The sequence below is a fragment of the Leptopilina boulardi genome, unplaced genomic scaffold (assembly GCF_019393585.1).
Source record: "Leptopilina boulardi isolate dan_hultmark-lab unplaced genomic scaffold, ZJU_Lbou_2.1 LbouV2_362, whole genome shotgun sequence".
Taxonomy (NCBI): Eukaryota; Metazoa; Arthropoda; class Insecta; order Hymenoptera; family Figitidae; genus Leptopilina; species Leptopilina boulardi.
Window position 1 is genome coordinate 3,929,764 of NW_026137932.1, and position 18,947 is coordinate 3,948,710.

Sequence of the window (18,947 nt, forward strand, 5' to 3'; positions counted from 1 at the left end):
CAAAAATTTAATTTAATTTAATTACATCACATTGTTGGATATTAATTTTAATAATTCACTTTGTTAGAACTTTCTTTGTATAATTAATGGAACAAACAAGAGACAATTTTTTGATTCAAAGTATTGTTCTGGATAGCTTTTCTATCAAACTTATTTGATAGAATCTTAAAGAAACTCTTGATAATTTCTGATTCTGAAAGAGGATTCAAACACATTTCGAAGTATTTTGAGGTTATGTTAGTATCATGTAGTTTCTTATATTGATGTTTTATATGAAGAAAATTATAAACATATAACCTAAATTCTATTTTAATTGAATAATATTTAAAATCTTTAAAACATATTTACGAGTATTACTATATAAATAACTTGAAATTAAATATATAGTTTTAACGGTTTTAATACAAAACTTGAGTTCAATGCCCCCACCACCACCAGTTACTGATTAAGGCCCTCTCCACAATTTTTAGTTTACCACATACCTATATCTGATCATGGTTCACATTTTCAATGTTCTTTCATGTTTATTTTCATGTTCATATTTTAGATCTTCTACTTTAAATACATCAAACCTTACGACCAAAATATGCAACTAACAAATCTTGCTGCGACTGGCAACCACTGTGTTGCTTCATGTGTCAAACTTGACAGTTTTGAAAAATATTCACTTTAATAACACACACGTATAAATATTTTGCAAATAATTTTGTCTTCCTTTTTTTTATATATATATAAATATAAAATATATATGCGGGTACTTTAGCCCGTGACATATGTCACAAAGCGTGATCACAAGTTTTGTTGATTATTTTCAACAAGTTTTACGATTAAATTCGGGTATGAGTGAGAATAAAGAAAATTCTCCAGCGTATAATTTGCGCTCAGGAGAATCTAACCTCAATTCAAATAACACTATTTTTTACGCTGTTTTTATTCCTGGCGACAACGAAAAAGGCGATGCAAGTTAGTATATTTTTTATCGCAATTATTTTTTATAATTTTTTATTTTTATATTTCATTTTTCCTTTTATTTATCGATATATGTATATATTGTTATTAAGGAATGCCCTTGAATGCAAGTATTGAATTTTTTATTACATTATCGTAATTATAATCTTATTTATTAAAAAAAACGGTTTAATTTTATATAAATATAATTTTATTGATATTAAAGTTTGGTTAATATATTTAATTTTCTTTTAAATTAATGAAGCAAATTCAAATTTTTTAACAAGAAAAAAGTAAAATGAAAAATAATTTAGAAAATATTAACCATTTTTTTTTTATTGAATGTAAGAGAATTATTTCTTGAGGAAAATTATTTAAACAAATTAATTACTCAGTTGTGAAAAATGAAATATCAAAATTTACGGTAGAGAATAGACGCAAGGTAAAAAAAAAAATTCCGCTAATAAATTTTCTCAAAATATTGGCATTTTTCGACTAAAATAATTGAATATCTCGAAAAGTTCTTTAACGATTTTGTTCAAACCTTTTTTGCCGGGTAAAAAATGAAAAAAAAAATAATTTTTGTTGTGAAAATGGGAGGAATGGCAAAAAAATATAAAAATTAGGCTCAAAAAACTGAAAAATTTATGATTTTTTGATTTTTAGCCACGACTGGAGCCTATACAGTTTAACGGATTCGCATGAAACTTATAAATAATATTAATTAGGTTATAATCTCGATATACATTACAGGAAATTTCAAAACAGTCAAAAAATTTTTAATTTTTTTTTTGCTTGATTTTTAGGTAGACGTGTAGCTCATAATTCTTTACCGATTCGCATAAAACTTACCAAAAATATCAATTATGTTAAAAACTCGATATATAATCAAATAAATCTGAGTATAATCAAAAAATTTTGAAATTTTTAATTTTTTTTTGAAAAAAAAATTGAATTTTTTGATAATTAGACACACCTGCAGCCTATAATTCTTGACCGATTCGCATGAAACTTACCAATAATATCAATTAGATTAAAATCTCGATACATAATTGTGGATATTTGAATACACTCAAAAAATTTTGAAATTTTTAATTTTTTTTGTAACTTTTGCTAGTAAATTTTCATTGTCTTTGATAACATTATGTTTATTTAAAAAGTTTTTTTTTAATTTTTTCTTTTCTTTACTAACTTATTAAAATGTGATACGCGGGACCTAATCCGACTGTTTAAGGGTAGGTCCTAGTAAGGCAGCACCACCTATATCGAAACTAAAATTTTGGAAAATTATTTACAGTATTTACTTGAAAGCAAGACAATAAATTAATTTTTCCTTTAGGATAATTGATTATTGTCAAGAAATCAACCAGCTAAAACTTTTTTTGAGTTAAAATAATGAAAAAAAATTAATGACGATAAATTAAATATGAGCATATTTTTTTACGAAAACTTTTAAGAATCACGAAATAACTTGTGACATTTATTATCTACCAAATGGCTGTCAAAATCAGTAAAATAGTGTTGATGTGTTATGTTAAAAAAAAGTTTTTGTTGTTATTTTTGTGATTGGTGAATATTTATATAATATTGGTATATTTTTTAGTGTTTATTAATTCTCCAAATGAAAATTGCATTTTTTTTTGTTATTTCCGAGAAAATATTTTAAAAGTTTTTGTAAAAAAATATGCTCATATTTAATTTATCGTCATTAATTTTTTTTCATTTTTTCAACTCAAAAAAAGTTTTAGCTGGAATATTTCTTGACAATAATCAATTATCCTAAAGGAAAAAGTATTTTTATGTCTTCCTTTCAAGTAAATACTGTAAATAATTTTCCAAAATTTTAGTTTCGATATAGGTGGTGCTGCCTTATTTAGAAACATCGAATTTTATATCCATCGAAATTTAATTTGGTCGATATTTTAAAAGCTCAACATTTTTTTAGCTATACGAGTTTCCTCTCTATGTTGTTATTATTATTTACAACAATAATTTCAAATTTCCCGCAAAATTTCAATGTACTTTACCGACAAACTACATAGAAAGGAAATTCGTATAGCTAAAAAAATGTTGAGCTTTTTAAATATCGACCAAATTAAATTTCGATGGATATAAAATTCGATGCTTCTAAATTTCTATCATTTAGAATATTGAACAAATAAAATATCGACCACTTTAAATGTCGTTCATTTAGAATATTTACCAAACAAAATATCTAACTAATAAAATTTCGACCACTTTAAATGTCGATCATTTAGAATTTCGGCCAAATAAAAAATCGACTGAATAAAATGTCGACCTTCATAAATGTCTATCATTTAGAATTTCGATAAAATAAAATATTGACTAAATAAAATATCGGCCACTTTTATTATCGATCAAATAAAATATCGACTTAATGTAATTCGATGAATTAAAATTTCGAACTTTTTAATTTTTGGGAAAAATCATGCGCCTCCAATTTTTACATAGATTTTCCGTGGAAAAATCGCATCGACTTGGACCTGGCCTTAAAATTTTTTTGTAGCCGTCAGGTGCTGCCCCAGACGGTAAATTTCAGTACTACGCAAATTTTCAGTGTACGACACCCTGACAGTGATCGACACATGCTATTAAAAACGATAATAACTATAGAAATAATAATATTGAATTAAATATCACTAGTAAATTAATTAATATACGCTATTTAGAAACTGATACAAATGACACAAAATTTTATATGTTTATATTTTACTCAATATTTTACTTTCTAGAAAACTAACCTCAAAAAATTTTCTTTATTGATTACAAATTTTATAAATATGAAGAAATTGTTAAATAATTATATTTTAAAAGCAACTTTTTTTGTACATTAAATCTGAATAATAAAATTTGTGATAATATTAATAAATATCATTTTATTTAAATAGTAGTTTAAATATTTTTCATTTTATTAAAGGGTATCGTTTCTTTGTTTTCATACCATATATTTTTAAATTAATATTATAAATTCTTATCAAAGAATTTTTTAATTTTAAACTTATGTACTATAAATTTTAACCTAAATCTTTTATTTGAAATTTATTTTATAACTAAATCTTTAATAAATTCTGATAAAATGTCATTTAAAGTTGAAATTATGCCCAGGGTATCGGTCACTGTACCCGTTACCCTACTCTTCCTTTTTTACTTCCTGTCGTTTTATATGTGAATAAATTTTTAATTTCTTTGAGGCAAATGAAAGTACACAAACTCAGAATAACTGGCATTTTTTCCGATTTTGACATTTCTGTCCGAAATGGGAGAATTATATTTTCGAAGTTAAATGTACCTCATTTTTAAAAGACAATCACTGCTTGCCATTACGGAACACCGTTAAATAAACATTAAAGGCCTTTTTTTCACAAAAAAAAAATTTTTTCTTTCTAAAATTAATCGTTCTACAAATTTTAGTCATTCTTAGAACCATTTTTTAAAATGAAAACAATTTTTCTCTATTGTTTATAATATAAGATATATAAGATTCCTCAAAAATTTAATTTTTATGATTATATTTCTTTCTTCATCCGATCTGTTTAGAATTAATTTTGTTAATTATTTAATGAATATTAAATTTAATTTCAGAAGAAGAAGTTCGCGTTTTTACAGAAAAAAGTGATGCTTTAAAATTAATAAAAAGTCACAAGAATGCGAGATTAAAATTCTTTAAAAATCGTTTGGATGCTGAAAATTTTTCACGAAATGGTGGATCAACAAATGATGCCAATGTTACAACAATCAGCACAGAAAATGTTGTTGGTGAAGAGAAATACAGTAATTTTAAAGGTCCAAAACCTCAAGATTTAGTGCGATTTCGCAAATTAATAGAGGCTGGTGATTTGGATGCTGTGAAATCTGTAATTTGGGAAAATCCACGATATTTAGTTAGCAGTGGTGATACTCCTGCAATTTTACATGTAAATTACACAAATTTTTGTTTTTTTTTCTAATTTAAATAAGAAAATTATATATTATATTTAAAAAGAAAAATAATTAATTTTCTAATTAAACAAATTTTTCTTATTCTAACAAAACAAAAAAAATTTGAAATTATTTTTTAAAAAACATTATAGTTTTCAAGGCCTCGGATTATACGATTTTTTTTTTGATAATACGACTTTTTTTTATATTTTTTACACAATTTTTAAACGAAATAATTCTTTTTTTATTTCAATTATATAACAAAATTTTAACAAAAATTGTTCTTTAAATGAAATATTTTCAGAAATTTTAATTAAATTTTTCACAAATTCAATTATCTTAAACTATTTTCCAATCAAAAATTTTATAAAATTTAATGATTGATTAAATTTTTTTTTAAAAATCAGCAAATAAAATACCAAAAATTTTCATCTAAAACTTTCTGAAATTTAATAATTTCAACAATAACTCTTGATTCAATTATTTTTAACGATTTTTATAATATTCTTCAAAAATTCAATTATTTGAACGCATTTTTAAATTAAAAATTTTTGGAATTCAATTTTTTTCTGTTAATTTCTGTTAAATTTTACATTAACAAAAATCACAAAAAATTTTCAATTAAAAAACACTTAAAGTTTAATTATTTTCAAAAATCTGAATTGTAAATTTTTGAAAATTCAATTAATTTTTTAGAAAGATTATCTAAAATTATTTAATAAATTATTTTCAATTCTGTTTAATTTAATTATTGTCTGAAATTTAAACAAATCTTTAGAAATTAATTTATTTCCAAAAAATTTCACTTGTAACTCTTTCAAAATTCATTTATTTTCAATAATTTTAAAGTTTCTTTGAAAATTTAATTATTTAACAAAGTTTTAAATAAAATTTCTAAAATTGAATTGTTGTCAGAAATTTAAGGAAAAAAAAACAATACAACAGTTTAAATTTGCAGAAAATTTATTTCAAAATTTAAAATTCAATTCAATTATTTAAAAAAAAAATTTAATTCAAAAATCTGTAAAACTTATATAATTATTTTCCGAAATTTTTTTGACCATTTAAATTAAAAACTATGTTAAAATTTTAAATTCAAATAAATTGGTTACATCAGACATTAAAAAAAAATTTGAAAAAATGGACCTTTAAGAATTATTTGAGAAATTTGTTATAATTAAATTTTTTTTTAATTTTGTTTTACAACATTTCAATTTTGAAATATTCAAAATAAATTTTCTTGATAATACTTCTAAACAATTATTCTTACTATGCAATTAATTAATAATTATTAATATGAAATTAATAATTAATTACCTAATAAAAAGAATTTAATTGAAATAAAAAAAAATTGACTAAAACTCCTTTTTTTTGCTCCTGAAAGTCGATCCGGAAGCCTGATTTTTTTATTTTGTTAATTATTAAATAAATTATTTATTACCAATAGGAGAAAAAAAATTGTAAAATTGGAAATTTTATTAAAATACTTTTTTAAAAAAAGTTATTATTTTCTTATATTAAAACATTTAAAAAAAATTTTTTTTGCTATTTTCTTGAAATTTTTGAAAATTTTGTTTATGTTAGAAATTTAAAAAAATTTAATTATTTTACACGATTTTACACGTGGTATATTTTAATGATGATTTTATTAATAATATATGAAAATATTTTTGTTTTTTTTTTCTACTTTATCAGGAAGGTTCTCGATATAATGCATTACACATTGCAACGAAATCTGCACATTCAGGTTTAATGTGCGAACTCTTATTGAGCACAATTAATAATCCTAATTTCGTAAAATTACTCTATGGCGAAATTGATTTATTAAGGGCACAAATTTTACTTGATCTTTATTTAAATACACCAGATAAAGGACTCAATGAGACTCCACTTCATTTTGCTGTGAAATTTGGACAAAAAGAAGCCGTTAAAGTGCTTGTCTCTTATTCTCAATGCGTTAAAAATGTATTGAACAAATATAGACAAAAACCTTTGGAGGTAATTTATTCTTTCTTCTAATTATTATTATTATTATTATTATTCCCGTTTATAATGAATATTTTTTTCGCTTATTATTATCTTAATTATTAAAATTATTTATTACTTTTCTAATTTTAGTAATATGTAAATTATATATTTAAAAATAATTATTTAACACTTAAAAAATTAATTTCTATTTTATTAAATAATTTTAATTAAAGAAAAAAAAAACTTAATTTTTAATAATAAATTTTTACAAGAATCTGAAAATAATGAAAAATATGCAGTCTATATAAATGATATAGAGAGTTTTTTTTTTTTTTTTTGAAATTATTATTACATTGAAATTTAAATGTTTTCTCTTTAATTTTTTACTGTAGATTATTTGTGCAAGAAAAAATAGTGACGACGAAGAATTAAAAAGACAAATTCGTTCTTTATTGGAGGATCAATTTTACGTTCCCGTTCTCAGATCTAAAGATGATACATTGCAACCGACAATTGGTGAACCTTTCTCGCCAACGAGTCCTCGTGTAAGTTGACATTAAATTATGATTTAGAAAATTAATTTGTTTTACCCTTTATTTTGAATATTGTATTACATTAAAATTTTTAAATTTAATTTAACTTTAAATTTCAATTTAAAAACAGTTTTAATTTCAGAAATATTTCAATATTTTAAAACAAAAACATTAAAATTTAATTTATGAATTTAATAATTATAGAATTAAATTGGCAAAAAGAAGAACAAAGATTCTCTTATAAAATTTCTTGAATTTTAATTTTTAGTTATTTTTAAATTCGATATTTACAACATTTTATGTGAAAATTGAAAACAGGATTCCAAAAATTTATTTACTTCTAAAAAATTTTAACTGCAACTTTTTTCAAATTTCGATTATTTCTAAAAAATTTACTACAATCAATTTTTTTTTTTCAATAATATTTTAATAAAGTTCTTCGAAAATTTAATTATTTAAAATATTTTCTAAACTTTTGAATTCGAACAATTTGCATAAATCATATTTTGAACATTTTTTTAAAAATAATTTTAAATTATTTTTTGTTTTTATTTTATATTATTAGGTATTATTATTTTATTTGACAAAAGCGCTAGACACACTGAAATTATTTCAAATTATTCAAATTAAATTTGAAATTAGTTTTATTATTATACATTGAAAAATAATAATGAAAATTATTATTTGAATTAAAAAAGTTTAATGAATTTTTTTATGTGAATAGGAATGTGAAGTATTGCAGAAATATAAAATTGATCCAATTAGTCCTCAAATGGAAGTCCATGCCTTTGCCGGACCTATGAGTAAAACACAAGCAATAGAATTTCGTAGAAAATGGAAAACACCACCACGTTATCAGGGTACGCCTACGCGGCTTAATTTCACTCCTACGAAACTTCATTTAACTCCAACGCGTGAAAATAGGCTCAATGATTCCTTCACGGATACCCGTGAAATTATTAGAACTCCTATTCAAAATTTATCCCTACGATTGCAAGATCCTCAAAAAGGACTCGAAAGAGTTGGAAGGTAATTTCAAAAAAAAAAAAATAATAATAATAAAAATCAGGGTGGCCACAAGTCAGAGAAGTTAAGGGGAAAAAATTTTTTATCAGCGAAATTTGGGAAATTTTTTTTTTCTAATTTCAAATTAATTAATATTTCTATTATAATTCATTAAATTTAATAACATTTTTTTTTTTTTTTGAGAGAGCAAAATTTTTTGGAGCAATTTGTGAAAAATTCTTGTGGCAATCCTTGAAAATAAATTGACAAAAAATAATTGCCAATTAAAATGAATTGAATTTATTAATTTTTTACCCTCTAGAGTTTTAGCTGAAGAATATCATGTTCCATGGAAGGAATTTTGGCCATTTTTAGATAGTTTCGCTGATTTAGGATGCTCCGATGGTTTATGGAAATTGGAAAAATTTTTGGAGGCAAGATTCAAAGGATACTTCATACCAATTGAAAATGTGAGAAAATAAAAAAATATTTTCATTTTCAGAAACAAAAAAAAAAAATAAAAAAAATGGTTTACAAAATTTTATTGGAAATTTAGTTTTTTTTTTAATATTTCAGTGAATATAGAGAAAAATTTACACGAAAACAAATCTTTAACTGAAACAGCGATAAGTTTCACTGGAACAGCGATATGTTTTACTGAAACAGAGAAAGTTTTTCCAATTCTAGAGAAACATATCGCTATTCCAGATAAGAATTTTTTTTTCGTGTAATAAACTGAATTTTAATTATAAAAATTAATTAATTATTTATTTATAAAATAAATAAATGTTAATTATATTATTTTTAAATTTATATTATAATAAAAAATTGTTGTTATTAATATTATAAAATATAATTATGAGAAAATTAAGCTTTATTTAATTAATGAATAGATTATTTATTATAGGAACTCAATCAAAATTCTAATAAAATAACTGTTAATGGCGATCCTTTAAATGATTTGACTAATTTATGCAATAAGTTCGAGTCTTGTAATTTGCATATCAATGAAGAAGACGAAGAAAATACGGGTAAGTTTGAAGGGGAAAAAAAAAATTTTCCTCCTTTTTATATAATAAATAATTTTGCTTTTTGAACAAAAATTTTTATTTTTAAATTTTATAGAAGATGATTTTTATACGCCACCTTCATCGCCAATGTCTTGCAATAGTTCAGAGGATGAGAAAATGGAATTAGCGGAAGAAGGAACGACAACATTCATTGAATGGTGAGTACATTATTTCTAATTAATTAATTGATAATAATGTTTAATATTGTTAATTTCATTTGTTTTTTTTTTTTACTTATATTTTTACTTTCAATTAGTTTAGAAAGAAAATAATGATAATACAGGTTTGCCACGGCTCAGGGAAAAATCAGAGAATTTTTTATTATACATTACATTTTTATAATTCTAGGCCTTGGTTCGACTTTTGTAGGAAAAAAAATTATTTCAGTCGATTTACTTTACAAGAAAATTCTAAAAAGACAATTTTTTTATTTTCAATAAATTTAATTAGTTGATATATTTTTTTTTATTATTAACAATTTTTTATTAGAAATTAAATAAAATTTATTAATTCCTTAGTAAGAATGTTTCACAGAAATAGTTTCAAGAATTTTTCTTTTTAAACCGCCGAATTAAATTGAGACAAATTTTCAAGATTTCAATTCAGTTTCAGAACAAATTTTCAAAAATAATTTAAAATTATATATAAAAAAAAAGAAAATTTTTCAAGTCTGATTTGATTAAAATAATGAAAAAAAAATTAATTTTAAATGAAAATTTGTGAAATAATTGAATTTCAGAAGATTTTTAATTAAAATTTTAAAAGTAATTGAATTTGGAAGAGTTTGTTTTAAAATGTTTAGAAACAATTGAATTTCCGAAGATTTTCAATTTAAATTTTTAAATTAAATTTAATTAATTTAATTTTCAATTTAAATTTTTAATTTTCAATTGAATTTAATTTTGAATTAATAACATTTTTGTTTTACAAAATTCAAGCAATAATTGAATTTCAGAGAATTTTCAACTGAAATATGTTTTAAATAATTGAATTTTGATGGAGTTACAGTTAAAACTTTTAGAAATAATTGCATTTTTTGAGATTTATTTTTGAGATTTAAAAAATTTAATTTTTGAAAAATTGAATTAAAAACTGTTGAAATAGTTAATTAAACAAACAAAAAAAAATAAATAAAATTGTTAAAAATTTAGGAAAAAAATTTTCAATTGAATTAACATTCAATTAATTATTCAATTTCCAATTGAATTTGGAAGAGTTTGAGTTAAAATTTTTTTTTTTGAAGTTATTAAATTTCCGAAGATTTTAAATTGAAACTTTCATAAATTTTAATTGATAAAATTTTTTTTTTTTACCAAACTTTAAAGAATAATAGAATTTTAGAGTATTATTTAATTAAAAAATTTTTTATTTCCCTGAATTCTTGAAAAATCGTATTAAAGTAATTACAGAAATTAATTTAGCGAAGAATTTAAAAAAAAATTTTTAGAAATAATTAAATTATAGAGAATTTTCAATTGAAAAATGTTTTGAAATATTTAATTTTTGAAATTATCAATTAAAATTTTAATAAACTTGAAATATTGACATTTTTTAAAAATTATGTTAATAAAAATTTAATATTAAAGATTTAATAATGAAAAAACGTTTTATGTAATTGAATTTTCGAAAATTTTGATTAAAATTATTAAAATTAAATTATTCAACAATTTAGAAAATAGAAAATAGATGGAAATAGAAAAAAAATAGATAAAAAATTTAAGTGAATTTTCAATATTGAAAACTGTTTTTAAATCGTGTAATTTTCGAAGAATTTGTTTTAAATTATTGAAAATAATTGATTTTGCAAACAATTCAAGTTAATATATTTTTTTAATAATTCAATTTTAAAAAATAAAAAAAAAGTCCGAGGCCTATTATTAAAAACCTCGTGAAATATTTTCATTAGGGTTAGAGAAAAAATTTTAATTTTGACTGGAAATCAGAGAAAAATAAAATAATATTTTTGTATCAATTCTGTAATAATACTTTTTTTTTTTTTAGTAATGCACCTACCAAAACTGATTATGCAGTTTTTAATGCAGTTCCATCGACAGTCACGCCATATGATTATCCAAATATTTATCGTTGGAAACACGAGATGCAAATGATTATGAGAAATAATCCCACGGGGTAATAAAATAATTATTTTATTAATAACTAACTTTAAAAATATGTTGATACTTTCTTCACAAATTTTTCTTTTATTTATTTAAATATAATATTCATTATAATTATAATAATAAATTCGGAATGATTGATTGAAAAAAAAACATTGTATTTATATAAATTTTAAAAATCTTTTATCAATCTATTCGTTAAAATATTGAATTTTATTATTTTTCAGAAACAGATCAACACCTGGAATCAGAAGAAAACTTCGTCTCTGATTAAATAACGTGCGTTGCGTTTTAATTGATAATTAAAAAACCAAAAAAATATTAGACATCTCAAGTACAAACTTTTTCCACAAATTTAAAATTCCAATAAAACTTTCAGTTTCTTTATCATCGATAATTCCATTATGTCATTAAAGAGTAAAATAGTTAGAGAGAAAGAGAGAAAAAAAAGAGATAACAAAAATGTAGAAACTTTTAATAAGTTTCATAGTATTTGTTTTTAATGTTTCTTTTTCTTTCTTTTTTGTTTTCAAAAATTTGAAAAATTCAGCTTTTTCGCTTATCTATAAAGTTGATTTAAAAAAGAAAAAAAAAAATGATAAATATTCAAGGGCTAATAATAATTATTAAGTAAATAGTAAAAAAAAAGGAGGAAGTAAAGCTCTTTGCTACAAAAAAAAGATTATTATATATTTTCCTACAGACTTTTCTACTCTGAATTTGAAAAAAAAGGAGATTTTTAACGTGTGATAATGCTGCTAATTTAAATTTTGAAGAAATGAAAAAAAAAAAAAAAGATGAAAGAAAAGATATATATAAATATATAAAAAAAAAGTTAGCAGCGATTTTTTACTTTAAGCGTAAATTATTTATATGCGTTAATATATAAATAATAAGTGATCTTATGTTCTGAGAAATAAAAGAAATGTTTTTACTACTATAAAAAAAAAATGAATGTTTTTAATTTTTCTTTTTTTCTTTATTTCCATTGTATAATTATTTTAATACATAGTTAAAAAAGGAAAAAAAAAATTATTTTTTTTTTTTCAATATGGAAATAGTAATTTTTAGGAATTTGATCGACGCCACTTTTTTAACGGTACACTTTCCACTGTTTCACTAATTTGCAAATTACATCTGATTGGTTGACTCGAATCTGTTAAACCAAACATTTGACTCAGAGCGTTCATGGCCGCAGCTGTTTTCGCTTCCTCTATTGAGTCACCGAAACCTAAATGAGAAAAAAAATTTACAATTTTTCAAGTATAAACGATATTTACAGTAATATTTAATAATAATAATAATAAAATAATATATATTTTTTATACAGAGACCTTGGATCGACCTTAAGGCATAAAAAAGTCGATTTTTTTATTTTAATTAAATTTAATTAGTTAATAAGTATTTTACCTTAAATAATTCGAATCTAATATTTTTAGAATAGAAGACGTAAATTTTTTATATTTTAATTATATGAGACAAATTAAAAAAAAAAAATTCTCACAACAATTCAATTTTAGAGTTTCTATTTGAAAAATTTTTTTAAATAATTGAATTTTTAAATAAATATTAAAATTATTAAAAATAATTGAACTTTGGAAGAGTTATAGTTGAAATTTTTAAAAATAATTAAATTTCAAAAGATTTTGTTAAATTTCACAGAATTACAAAATAATTTATCAAATAATTTTAGAAAACATTTTTTTCAAAATAATTGAATTCAGATTTTTGAAATTAATTGAGTGATTTTTAAATGAAATTTTTGGTGATGAAGAATTTATTAAAAATTACAGACAAAAATTAAATTTCAAATTTTTTTATTTGAAAAATACTTTCAAGATTCGAAGAATATTATAAAAATTATTAAAAATAATTGAATTTCGCAATGAATTATAATTGAAATTATTAAATTTCAAAAAGTTTTAGATAGAAAATTTTAAAAGGTTTTACATTGAAATTTTTGTTATTATAAAAATTAAATTTCAAATCTCCTGGAATTCAATTATTACTAATAAATTTTGCCCCATATAAAATATTAAATATTATAAAATAAAAATTTTTACCTGAACTAATGAATTCTTCACCAGAATAAAGTCCAATATGATAAACTGATTGAATTGTCATTATTCCCGATTGTCCAATAATTCTCGGCTCAACGGGTAGTTTATCTTCATTTAAAAGAATATCATCTAAAATAACGAATGGTTCATCTGGACAATAAATTTCCATTAAATCTTTCTCAGCCAAATTAACAATGAGAAAATCACGAACAAAAATACTTGTGTGATTTAAATCTGTACAACGATTTAATGAGGCAATTAAGGCATAAAATGTATTGGCAAGTGTAATTTCGTCAATTGGAAATTCCTGAAATAATTTTTTTTTAAAAAGAAAGTTAAATTTGGGAATTAAAAAAAAAAACCAAAAAATCTTACAGCTGTAAAAATTAATTCTTCCAATCCTATGCCTTTTGTTACTTTTGACAACATTTCAGCTGATAGAAGATAATTGGCCAAAATTCTACAATATATGCAATTAATTAAATTACAAATTAAGGCTTCGTCTATAATTTACGTCACGCTGTTTTTACCCTTTTCCTACGCCCACCCACCCCTTTTTCTTTTAAAGCGTTATGTAATTTATCGACGAAGCTTTAAATTAATATCAGAAATTTGATATTAAAAATTATTTCAATCAATATAAAGAAGGGGAAAAAATATTTACTGAATACATTCTCGTGGAGCATAAGGCAATGAGAGATTTAAATAATTTTCAACAATTTTTGGCAAAATTAATTCCCCTTCGGCAATTAATTCACTATTATCTGGTATATTTATCACTGGATTTTCAATTCCAACTTTCTTTTGTTTTTCTTCTTCCATAATAACGTGAGATCTAAAAAAAAAAAATTAAAATATATTTCAAAAATTAACATTAAAGAGATGCATAAAAAATCGGTTACATGGAAATTCTATTAAATAATAATAATTCGAACAAATGAAAATTTATTGAAATGAAAATGCTGTACAATGAAAATGAAAACTTTATTAAAATAGCTATTATGTTAAACGAAAATTTAAGCAAATAAAAATTCTGCGAAATAAATTTATTTATTTATTTATATACATTAATATAATTTAAAAATTAAATAACTGCAAATTAGCATTAATCAGTTAGTTGTAATTTTAAGAAACAATGGATAATTAATAAAATATACCTAATATTTTTTTTTTTCATTTAAGAATATATTTTTTGTCGTTATTTCTAATAAAAAATTATGTAAATGTATTTTTTAAACTTATTAAATTGAATTTAAATATTCGTTTTGTTAAAATTAAAAGAAACAAAATTTCTAAATCTTGAAAATTAAAGAAAGTTTCAATGATAATAACCCATAAAAATTAGAATTTTCCATACGTAAAAAAATAAATGCAGATAAAACTAATAACGGAATCTCTGGATTATTTTATATAGAATTATTATTATTATTATTAATTCATATTATTATTATTATTATTATTTAGAGACCTGTGAGTTAATGCACGTTCCAATAAATCCATTTCGAATTTTTCTGAAAGTCTTTGATTAAACGCATAAAGTTCAGAATCTCGATTCCATTCCAAGAATTGATTTCGAATTTCTGGATTTTTAGTTTTTAATAATTTTTTTCTCTTAGTAAGTTCGATTAAAGTGGGAGCATAAGTTCTTCTTATATTCCTCTGAGCTGTATTTTTACAATTTATATTTGATTATTAATAAAAATAAAAATATCTGAGTCAGGCTTTATGAAGTTATGAACTTTCATAAAAATTAAAAGTAAATGTATTTTCTTGTAGTATTAATAGTATTAAATGATATCCTAAAAGGGTTTAAAAATTTTTTTTTTAATTTAAAATTTTTATAAACAAGTGTAGAGATATTTTAGTGTTCTAAATTGAAAAATAAATTTTTTCTTTTATATTTTATATCAATCTTCAAAGCCTCCAGAAGAAGTAAGAAAAAAAAAAAATTTCAGTAATCTACAATTTTGAGGAAATGGCAAGAGTTTTTTTTTAATAAAATTGTTTGTTTATAAAAAAGTACCCAATTTTTCATTAAAAAATAAATTTTTTTTTACATTAACATTACTTCTATAAAAGTCCATACGTTTAATAATAAAATCCCGGTCATAAAATATTTTTTCAATGTAAACTTAAAAAACTGGGGAATTTTTTAAAAATATCGCCTATAAAACTTGAATTGTTTATAACTTTTTTAATTTAGAAAAATTTTTTAAACCCTTTTAGGATATCATTTAATACTATTAATACTGCAAGAAAATACATTTACTTTTCATTTTTATGTAAGTTAGAAAAATAGGGGGCCACTTCATAAAGCCTAACTCACTTACATGAAATTATTTATTTATTTATTAACAGGACAATTATTTTTTTTGTTTTGTTTCTACAAAAGAAACTAAAATAAAAATTTTTGTTAGATAATAAAAATAAAAAAATTAAATTATAAAATAAAATAAAATTTTCACTTAGTGAAATGTACATATTAATAAAATTTTTTTTTAATTATAATTAAACAGAATTATTCAAATAAAATTCTTAATTTTTGATTTTGAAAATAAATTTTTCCCTTACATGATTTAATTAAAGTTGAATTACTTTTTTGTTTTGGAATGATAGAAATTGGAAATAAAAAGTCTCCTTTGTTTCATTATTTTAAAAATAATTCAACTTTAACAACAACAAAAAAAAATCTTAATTTCCCGTAGGAAATAAAAATAAAAATTTATATTTTTACCTGTGTAATTGACATTTATTTTTGAGACATTTAACAATAATTTGCTGCAATTTCTTAATGAGTTCATATTTGTTTTTCGCTTCTGAAAAAAAAGTGGAAATTGATATTTAAGAATATATAACAATTTTCTTTTTTGTTTTATTTAAAAAAAAGGACAATAATTTTTAATGACTGTAAAACAATTTAAAATTTAATATTTAAAAAAATCTTCAAATTTTAAATATTTTTTTTCTGATTTTTTAAATATTAAAAAAAAATTAAAAATTATCACAGAGAAAAGTTGATAAAAATATTTAAATCTTAAAATTTTTTTTGAAATAAACCGAAAAATTTTTAATTATCGGACAATTTTTTTTCTTTGAAAGTTTAAAATAAATAAATAAAGAAAAATTAATTATAAAATAATTACCATCTTAATAAAATAGTGATTAAAAAAAAAAGTAATATAAAAAATCAAATAATTTCTCAAATCTAATAAATGAATTAAAAGAAAAGTTGCTTTTTCATATTTAAAGTTGTTTTAAAATCAAAATAAAATAATGTACAAAATTTAAATAAAATTTTATTTTTATAACCTCAAAAACCTCAACAAAATAAATTCAAAGTTTTTCGCAAATAAAAAGAAAAAAAAAATTGTTTTAAATCTTTTGAATATAAAAAAATATTTCATAAAAAAAAATCATATAACTGTAATCTTTTTGTTTTTAGTTTAAAAGAATAAAGTTTATTACAAATAAGAAAAATTCACTAATCTATATTATAAAGTATAAATATTTTAATTTTAAAATACAAAAAAAGATATAAGAAAAAAAAATTTATGTTCAAATAAACACTCACGTTAAATAAATAACCAAAATTAACAATTAATTACTATTTCATTTAATAATTCCTTATCCTTTTTTTTCAATGTTTTTAATTTCTTTTTTTTTTATTTTTTGGACGTTTAAAATTATTTAGCAGACGATTCAAAATAGTCAGATATGGGGAGGTTATGTCAGGAAACGCATGCGTGGATTTATTTTTAGTTTTTACCATGTGAATTTACCCTTAATGAGCCAAGGCACAAATCGTAAAGGTGCTTAAGGTGCTTATATACCTCAAATTTCGATCAGATGAACATTATTTCTGGACCGTGAAAATGCGTGAAAAGTCATTTTCACGGCGGGTATTTTTGAATTGTTTTATACAAAAAATGTTTTTTTAAGAAATATAATATTAAATAATTGTTTTAATATGTAAGAACACTTTAAAATAGTGATAGAGAGATGATTTGATTAAAAAATTTAGCAAATTTTGCTTTAAAACGTTTCAGCTACAAGAAAGTGTAAAATGACGATGTTTGTGAAATGGTTTGTACAGTGTACATGTGTACATGTTTCTTTCAGTTATTCGAAACAATTAGTTGAATTTAAATTTATTTGATAAACATTTCAACTTACCGATTTATTTTCAGCACTCATTATTTATTACAAGTTAAAAAGAACCGACATAACATAAACAAAACTCTGAGAGACACTAACAAGGAAAAAGCACTGTACAAACCATTTCACAAACATCGTCATTTTACACTTTCTTGTAGCAGAAACGTTTTAAAGCAAAATTTGCTAAATTTTTCAATCAAATCATCTTTTTATCACTATTTTAAAGTGTTCTTACATATTAAAACAATTATTTAATATTATATTTCTTAAAAAAAACATTTTTTGTTTAAAACAATTCAAAAATACCCGCCGTGAAAATGACTTTTCACGCATTTTCACGGTCCAGAAATAATGTTCATCTGATCGAAATTTGAGGTATATAAGCACCTTTATATACCTCAAATTTCGATCAGATGAACATTATTTCTGGACCGTGAAAATGCGTGAAAAGTCATTTTCACGGCGGGTATTTTTGAATTGTTTTAAACAAAAAATGTTTTTTTTAAGAAATATAATATTAAATAATTGTTTTAATATGTAAGAACACTTTAAAATAGTGATAGAGAGATGATTTGATTAAAAAATTTAGCAAATTTTGCTTTAAAACGTTTTCTGCTACAAGAAAGTGTAAAATGACGATGTTTGTGAAATGGTTTGTACAGTGCTTCTTCCTTGTTAGTGTCTCTCAGAGTTTTGTTTATGTTATGTCGGTTCTTTTTAACTTGTAATAAATAATGAGTGCTGAAAATAAATCGGTAAGTTGAAATGTTTGTCAAATAAATTTAAATTCAACTAATTGTTTCGAATAACTGAAAGAAACATGTACACATGTACACTGTACAAACCATTTCACAAACATCGTCATTTTACACTTTCTTGTAGCAGAAAACGTTTTAAAGCAAAATTTGCTAAATTTTTCAATTAAATCATCTTTTTATCACTATTTTAAAGTGTTCTTACATATTAAAACAATTATTTAATATTATATTTCTTAAAAAAAACATTTTTTGTTTAAAACAATTCAAAAATACCCGCCGTGAAAATGACTTTTCACGCATTTTCACGGTCCAGAAATAATGTTCATCTGATCGAAATTTGAGGTACATAAGCACCTTAAAGATGCTTTTATACGAAATTTGATTGGCTCTATAT

General features: G+C 21.5%; 2 protein-coding genes across 3 annotated transcripts; one reads left to right on the forward strand and one right to left on the reverse strand.

Annotated features, from left to right (window-relative positions):
• Positions 1–603: 603 nt before the first annotated feature.
• On the forward strand, positions 604–12,388 carry LOC127286657 (ankyrin repeat and LEM domain-containing protein 2 homolog). 2 transcript variants are annotated; one of them, XM_051313161.1, is made up of 10 exons: positions 604–963; positions 4,552–4,883; positions 6,583–6,885; positions 7,248–7,400; positions 8,113–8,417; positions 8,716–8,863; positions 9,376–9,424; positions 9,519–9,621; positions 11,465–11,593; positions 11,808–12,388. In XM_051313161.1, exons 1-10 carry the CDS (start codon positions 774–776, stop codon positions 11,848–11,850), a joined length of 1,755 nt encoding a protein of 584 aa, XP_051169118.1. In that variant the 5' UTR covers positions 604–773; the 3' UTR covers positions 11,851–12,388. The 2 variants fall into 2 exon arrangements, with proteins under 2 accessions (XP_051169118.1, XP_051169117.1); XM_051313160.1 differs by having other exon boundaries at positions 606–963; positions 9,301–9,424.
• A 149-nt stretch (positions 12,389–12,537) lies between these two features.
• On the reverse strand, positions 12,538–17,378 carry LOC127286661 (39S ribosomal protein L44, mitochondrial). The gene is made up of 7 exons (XM_051313165.1): positions 17,212–17,378; positions 16,375–16,456; positions 15,109–15,304; positions 14,305–14,475; positions 14,016–14,100; positions 13,644–13,947; positions 12,538–12,811 (listed from the first exon to the last, which is right to left on the reverse strand). The coding sequence occupies exons 2-7, from the start codon at positions 16,439–16,441 to the stop codon at positions 12,648–12,650; spliced, it is 987 nt and encodes a 328-aa protein (XP_051169122.1). The 5' UTR covers positions 16,442–16,456; positions 17,212–17,378; the 3' UTR covers positions 12,538–12,647.
• Positions 17,379–18,947: the final 1,569 nt, after the last annotated feature.